The 6,929-nt window shown below is 38.6% G+C and overlaps 1 protein-coding gene across 1 annotated transcript in view; it reads left to right on the top strand.

Annotated features, from left to right (window-relative positions):
- Window positions 1-6,929, top strand: part of LOC108792434 (protein Shroom1-like) — a 27,214-nt gene that overhangs the window by 15,593 nt on the left and 4,692 nt on the right. The window contains exons 3-6 of the mRNA XM_018563217.1: window positions 386-922; window positions 3,708-4,244; window positions 5,562-5,658; window positions 6,091-6,363. Coding sequence (XP_018418719.1) covers window positions 386-922; window positions 3,708-4,244; window positions 5,562-5,658; window positions 6,091-6,363 — 1,444 coding nt within the window. The remainder of the gene's footprint in view (window positions 1-385; window positions 923-3,707; window positions 4,245-5,561; window positions 5,659-6,090; window positions 6,364-6,929) is intronic.

The following is a 6,929-nucleotide window of genomic DNA, read 5'->3' as shown; positions in this document are numbered from 1 at the left end:
TATATATATATATAAAATTATTATTGTTATTATATACATATTTTTTTTTTGTGTGTGTTGGGGAAATCTTTAAAAAGGAGGGAGAAGAAAAATATGACAGATTCTCAACCTGGCCATACACTTGCTGTTGCTGAGCATTCATCCGTGGTTGGTTTGTGATTTCAAACTACCAAACACACATTGTGGAGTAAATTGAGTGAAAAAGCTTCCTCGTGTGGCATTGAGGTAGCATTTGGTCATTCTTTAGCTCATTGTTGGTCATTCAGTCTCTGAAAAGGATTGTTTTACATTGTGAATTTTAAAATCATTTTTTACACCATATTTACAAATTGACATATGCTTGTGTGATAGTAATGCCGATTTTATATGTTTTCATCCAACATAGATTATGTGTTATGGGAGATAATGCTGCAAGTGAGACAGAAAATGTTTTCAGAAATCGGGGGAAATCCATGGAAGAATTGGGAACTTCAAACAAAACGAGGCTTTCTGTGCTGAGTCAAAGCAGTGATCCGATTTACCACGTTAAAGTCGCCACACTCGTACCACGGCCAGAATCTACAAGCGGCACAGCTGTGCTCCATCAAGACCACCTTAAGGCCTGTGCGGAGTATGAATCAGGAAAGCAGCCCAGACAAACAAGTCAGGAGGATTTTCTGGAGCCCCACATTTCAGTTGTTGGAAAGTCGGCACAAGAGAAACATTCCGGGTCCCAGAGAACAAGTGCTGTTTCCTCAGACAATTCCAGCAGCACTCCTCCTTCACAGTTTTACCCCATGGCTGCTGAGATTTCACCCTGCATGAAAGTAGAGGATAAAGTTTTTAATTGCATGCAGCAGGAACAGGACATACACTATACTGCTGAGGACAATCCACCATCACATGGTACCTTACCTCTTCATCTAAATACACATATAGCAAGGTAATGTGTGCAGCCATTACAATGTTTGAGCTTTTCTAATATTGAATAAAAATTAAAGTGACACTAAACTCAGGCGTTAAATCTTAAAAATGCATTCAACTACCTCAACTATTAACAAAAATGTATTTGATTTTGTGTATCATTCGGCTGTAGATCCTCAAATCATCTCTGAATTTATACTGATACTGTCCTTCCTTCTGGAGAAAGTAGCCAATGCTCCAAGCTCACTCCCATAATAGATCACAATGTCTATACAAATTCATAAACTAAACATAAGATTGTAGTCCATCACAGGAGTGAGTTTGGAGAGGTGTCTACTTTAGAACACACAAGGACCATGGGGAACAGAAGTAGCCACCCTCCAGAAGGAAGGGCAGTGTCGGCACCAATTCAGAGATAATCTGAGGATCTACAGCTGAGGGATGCACAAATAAGATACATTTTGGTCAATAGTTAAGGTACTTTGAATGTATTTTTAGGATTTAACTCGAGTTTAGTGTCACTTTAAAGGCTTAAATTAAACCTGTCCATGACTTGGAGAAATATAGGGCCTTGCCTGTCATGTTGACTTTGTGAAAATGCTGGTCACACTGGTTTCCAAACTTTGTCAGTCGCTAGTCCAGAATAAATTTGCAAACCAGATAAGTTTTATAGTACATACTAGCTTCTGATCAGTGGCTCAGAATGTAATGAAACCACTGGGTCAATGTGACAGCCAGACAACTAGCATTTTCTGGAGAGGTTACTAGTCTTATGATGGGTTTCCCTTAAGGTATATCTAAAGCCAAACTTTTTTGGATAGAATAGGGAAAGGTTAAATCCTGTTTTTTTTTTTCAATCTGTGTCTAATTGGAGGGTATTCCCTTAAATTCCCCTTCTGTAGACACAACATAAGGTCCCTTCTATAGACACAACATAAGTGAAATACTTAAAAATTGAACCAGTAGGGATAGGCACCACACCATAGACACAATATAAGGTAAGAGGAAGTTTCTCCGAAGTGAGAGAAATGCCCAATTTGGAGACAGTGATAATGTGGGAAGATTTCACCTCTATTCCTGTTTTGGTGACAACTCAGAATGTTGGATTTTCTCTCACAGTTAATCCCAGTAACAATGGTCACCAGGACAAGTAGAGATTGTAAATCTCCCTAGCAAGAATACTGACAGTAATTAGAACATGACAGGATTTCTACACCCTTAACACTCTATCCATAACTGAAAGAGAAAGTTTTGGCTTTAGGTACCTATTATTGTTGTACATATTACCAATGTTGGTTCAAAACTAAATATTGCTTCACATAATGTTGTTGGTACACTAATCTTCTATTGCCACTTTCTTACTTTTTTAAATCTTTTTATGAATGTTTTTGCAAATTACAGATAAATAACAATTTCTCCAATAGAACTCATTAAATAACATACTGTGTTTATAATCTGTGAAAGTGTGTGTACATATGTTTGGTTTTTCTAGACTGTTAGGGTTTTCAGCAATCGCTAAGGCATAAAGTAGTCAAAGTAATAATGTTGTCATGTACTGTGCCTTGTTCTAAACCTACTTTTCTCTGAAAGTTATATTGTGTGTGTGTTTATAGAAATTATTTAGACAAAAAAAAGGTTTTAGAGCAGCACTAGAGGGGCTCCCAATTACAGAAAGAGTGGAAATCTTGTTCTGCACATTCCAAGAGGCCCTCTGCTTTCAGATACTCAATATGTGGCTCTTTAATGCCATCAGTCGTAGACTGGCACATGACACCCAGCGGTCATGCATTGTGCGAAATTAGCCCTGACGTGAGCAACAGGTGTCTTTGGGGCTGGCACACTGCTAGGGTGTCTGTGAATGGCCAGAGTAGTCAGAGTCTTAGTGTGGGGATCCTCTTTGTTAACAGCTACTAAGGGGCTGAAGGGATTTCCTACTTTATTTCTGAAATTGGTATACTTTAAATGGTTGAATAAAAAGTCTGATATTACTTATGTTTTGATATTCAAGTTCGCCTTTTTAAAAAAAATTGTAGTATTATTTATTAAAGAACTCATATCGGTGACCTATATCTTGCATTATCCATCTGCCGTCACCTGTTAAATGGCTGTAATCTTTGCTTTGCCTTTAGGAATAACTGTATGACGTTGCTGGTTTAACTGTGGAGCAAGAAGGCTTTACACATTTATTTATAGGTTTGATCTCCCAGCTACTCCGTAAAATGTGCACTTTAGAAAAGTGCTTGGATTTTAAGTCTGGCCATAGACCTCTTACTGAGAATGAAAGTCAGTGGGAGGTCTACCCATGCTAAGGTTATGTGCCACTGAGAACCCACCACAATCATCTATCCAACTCGACTGGGGAATGGATGCAGCACAAGTACATAGAAAAGGGAGCAGCTGATTTCAACAATTTGGAAAGCTTTATATGTATTGCTCTGACTTTAACCCCTACATAACTTTATGATGCTTAAATCTGTCCTATAATATGCTTTCATTGGCCAGGCAAACTCTTTTTTTTTCCCCCTCAGTTTCCATATTGCATTTCCTAGCTACAAAGGCCAGGTTGTAGGTGGAATTCAGGAGCCAGAAGAGAAATGGACATGTACTTTGGTTCATAACAATTGGAAAATAGAAAAGTCTTAGGGGGTGGGTTGTCCTTTTCTCTAGCTTGGTGCATTGACTAAGTTTACTTTTTGTATTTAATTTTTTTTTGCTTTCATTATTGCAGCACATATCTGTATCATATTATCTAGTGTGATTTCTAGTCCTTGGACGCTAAGTGACTTGTGGTTGTTTTCTTTAAGCTTGGAGCCATCTGATGAAGATCTTCCAGGGTATGATAATGAGGTGAGAGCTGATGTGAATGACCTTTGTGAAAGTTCAGCAGTCAAAGAGCCGCCTTTCCTTACAACTGAATATCGAGACACTGAAGCTGTAAGTAAACAGACAACATCCACTGATTTTCGGTCAATGAGCAGCATACAGCAGGAAGAGCTAGAACCTAACCCAGCCAGCCAGGTGATCAGTACACAGACAGCCAGTGCTGTGGGTTATGATGAGTACAGCCGGAGCAATGGATCCACCGGGCAAGAAATGGATGCTAGTATGCAGGAGAAAAGAGATACAGCCATGGAGGACTTGACTGGAGTCGTGCAGAAGCCCCCTACAGAGGAGAGGTGTGCAGAACTGGTTAGAGAGATTGTATCCAAAGACAAGTCCCTGGTAGACATTCTAAAACCCCTTCCTATGAGGGCATCTGCAATCAGTCTCATGAAAAACCTCTTCCATGTGGATATTTCTGTACAGGAGAAATGCCGGAATCGGGGACTAAAGAAAGAAAAGTAAGTCGTTTATGGACAGTTTGCTAGCTCTTAAACTTATTCAGACACAGACTAGTCCTGATACTTGATCTGAACACTAAACACACTGAAATGATCAATATACTGTTTGTTAATTGACATACCTGGGTGTTTAGGTAAGCTCATCTGTAAGGCTCAATGTTCACATAGAATACAATAAAAAGATCAGAATTTACCCAGACACAACACTTGTAGTGACAGGGCATGTGTGTGGTATAACTTGGGCCTCCTACATCCACCATAACTGAAATATTCATTTTGGGCAGTCTAACCCTTTAACTTTTTAATGGAGTTATTCATTATGAAGTATAACCCAGCTTGTGTAAAGCCAGATTTTAACCTATGGATGTATATTTATGGCCAAGCCCAATTTCTAGATTTTATGAAGTTAAAACTGAAGCAGTTGACCGTAAACATTCATCAATGTGGTCAGTATACAGTTGGATTATTCACTTGGGTCTTTATTCAGACATTGATTGGGTGGAAAGGTAATTTGCCATAGACAACTACTAGATATTTATTTTATAATATCATATTATTTGAATTCTGTTTTAAACAATGTTTAAGGGCCCATTCACAGTATGCATTGGGTTTGCTTCATCTGCATTGCTGTGTGCTAAGCTGAAGTAGTACATTCCTTCTGAAAAAGTATATCACTTTTTAATTACGCTGCACCGCACCACAGAGCATGTGGATTGTGGTGCACTGCAGTGCAGTTGTGTCACTCTCTACTGTAACAGTCCTTTGGGGTGTCCGTCAGAAAGAATGGCACTGTGTTGCGTGTATTGACATGTGTTTTGGGTAACGTGGTCAATTGTGAAGCACATTACCACACTAGTTAGAATGGGCACATAATGTTTCTGATTATTATTTTTCCAAAACATATTTTTCATTTTTGTATTTGGCTAACCTTAAAATATTATTTTGGGGAAGTTGATACAAAAATAAAAATGTCCTAAATATTTGTGTAAATAAGCTAGCACCCTGTGGTACCGTGGACTGTAAAACCAATCTGTAATTCGTATGGTTTCTGGTTTCTTTGGCAGAATATGTTGGAGTATGTCAAGCTGCACATATTTAGAATTCTGCTCTGGGACTATATTTGAAATCAAGACTTCCAGTATAAACAATAGCAGTCTCTTTTTTTATTATTCTACATTTTACTGAACTATTGACTTATGATTAAACAGCCTACCATTCGAACAGTCGTTCCATAATTTTTTTCATAGTACACAGACTAACTTCAACCTTCTCTTAGTATATACTGCCAGTATAATGTACTGTGTTTATTTCCGATAGGATGAATCTAGAAGGTATGTCCAAATCGCATTCAAAGACTATGCTGCTGCTTCAGAGGAAGTCTGATGAGTGCCCGAATGAGATCACCTCTAAAAAGGTTAGTAACAATACTGGTTGGATCAGAATTAAATGAGATTTAAAAAGAACATCTAATACTTGCTTGGAATTCTCCCAAGATAAAAACAGAGGGGGCCTCCCTTCTCACTATCCATTTGTAAACCGTGGAAACAGTGCTTTATGGACTGCGCTCTAACCATAGTAATACAATATCTAACAGATAGGGTTGCACTATTTTATGGTTGTGTGTACATAACCACATATCACCAGCAGGAGGTGCGGCAGGAAAATTCTGGAAGTTACTTGGGAGGAACCTGGGATGTCTGTGAAGAGGAGGCTTAGTATATTAATACATAATGAGTCTCAGAAACAAGCTGGGGATGCCCAGTTTGCTCAGGAAAAAGCAATCATTCCTTAATTGTTTGATAGGACATCACTTTTGTTTACATATTTCTTTATATTACTCTTTCAGATGGAACTGATGTCCCACATAAACTCTCAACTGGAAGAACTCTTTGCCCAAAGGGAATCACTTCTGTCTGAGATCAGTGATAACACAACTCACGGTACAGATTTGGAAGTCGTGGTGAAAGAGGTCTGTAAACCCAATGAGTATGAGCGCTACATGATGTTTATCGGAGACTTGGAGAAAGTGGTGAGCTTGCTCTTCTGCCTGACCACAAGACTAGCTCGGGTTGAAAATGCTTTGAGTAGAACTGATGAAGATACAGATGCTGATGAGATGGTAGGTGAATATTGTTTTTTGCTTGATAGAGCTTCAGAGGCTTCTTTTAATGTTTTCCTCTCCTCTGCTTTTTTTTTTTTTTGAAGCAACAGTTTTTACAGTGCTGAATAGCTCAAACTGAAATTTGCACATACACAATTGAACAAGTTAAGCGCATCAAATTGAATGGCTGCATGAAAAGAAAGCATTACTGCTGTGCTGACTTTTTAGCTAACCTATAGTTCTCTGAAAATCCTAAATTGTGTATTAAATGTTTGTAAAACAAAGATTGAGTATGATCAAAAAAATAAAATAAATACAAATGCCCCATCCCAAACAATTATAGTATTCACATTAGCTCATGTCAAAAAGCTGCCCATAGACACAAGAGTGCAGTCTGACATACCAGCAAGAGTCTTTGTTTGCACCAAGATCCCTAACTTTGACCTTTTTTAGCCTATAGGGAGGGCTGGGGAGAATTGTGAAGACATCTCCCTGTACCAGCTTAACATAGGCAAACAACAGTGATCAGACAAGGTTCCCTGACCTGTCCAATCTCTATTTCCCCTGCTAGTGGATGGCTGGAG

This window comes from Nanorana parkeri, unplaced genomic scaffold (assembly GCF_000935625.1).
Source record: "Nanorana parkeri isolate BGI_ZX_2015 unplaced genomic scaffold, ASM93562v1 scaffold643, whole genome shotgun sequence".
Lineage (NCBI taxonomy): Eukaryota > Metazoa > Chordata > Amphibia > Anura > Dicroglossidae > Nanorana > Nanorana parkeri.
The sequence above is the reverse complement of the archived record's forward strand: the minus strand, read 5'-3'. Positions and strand labels throughout refer to the sequence as shown.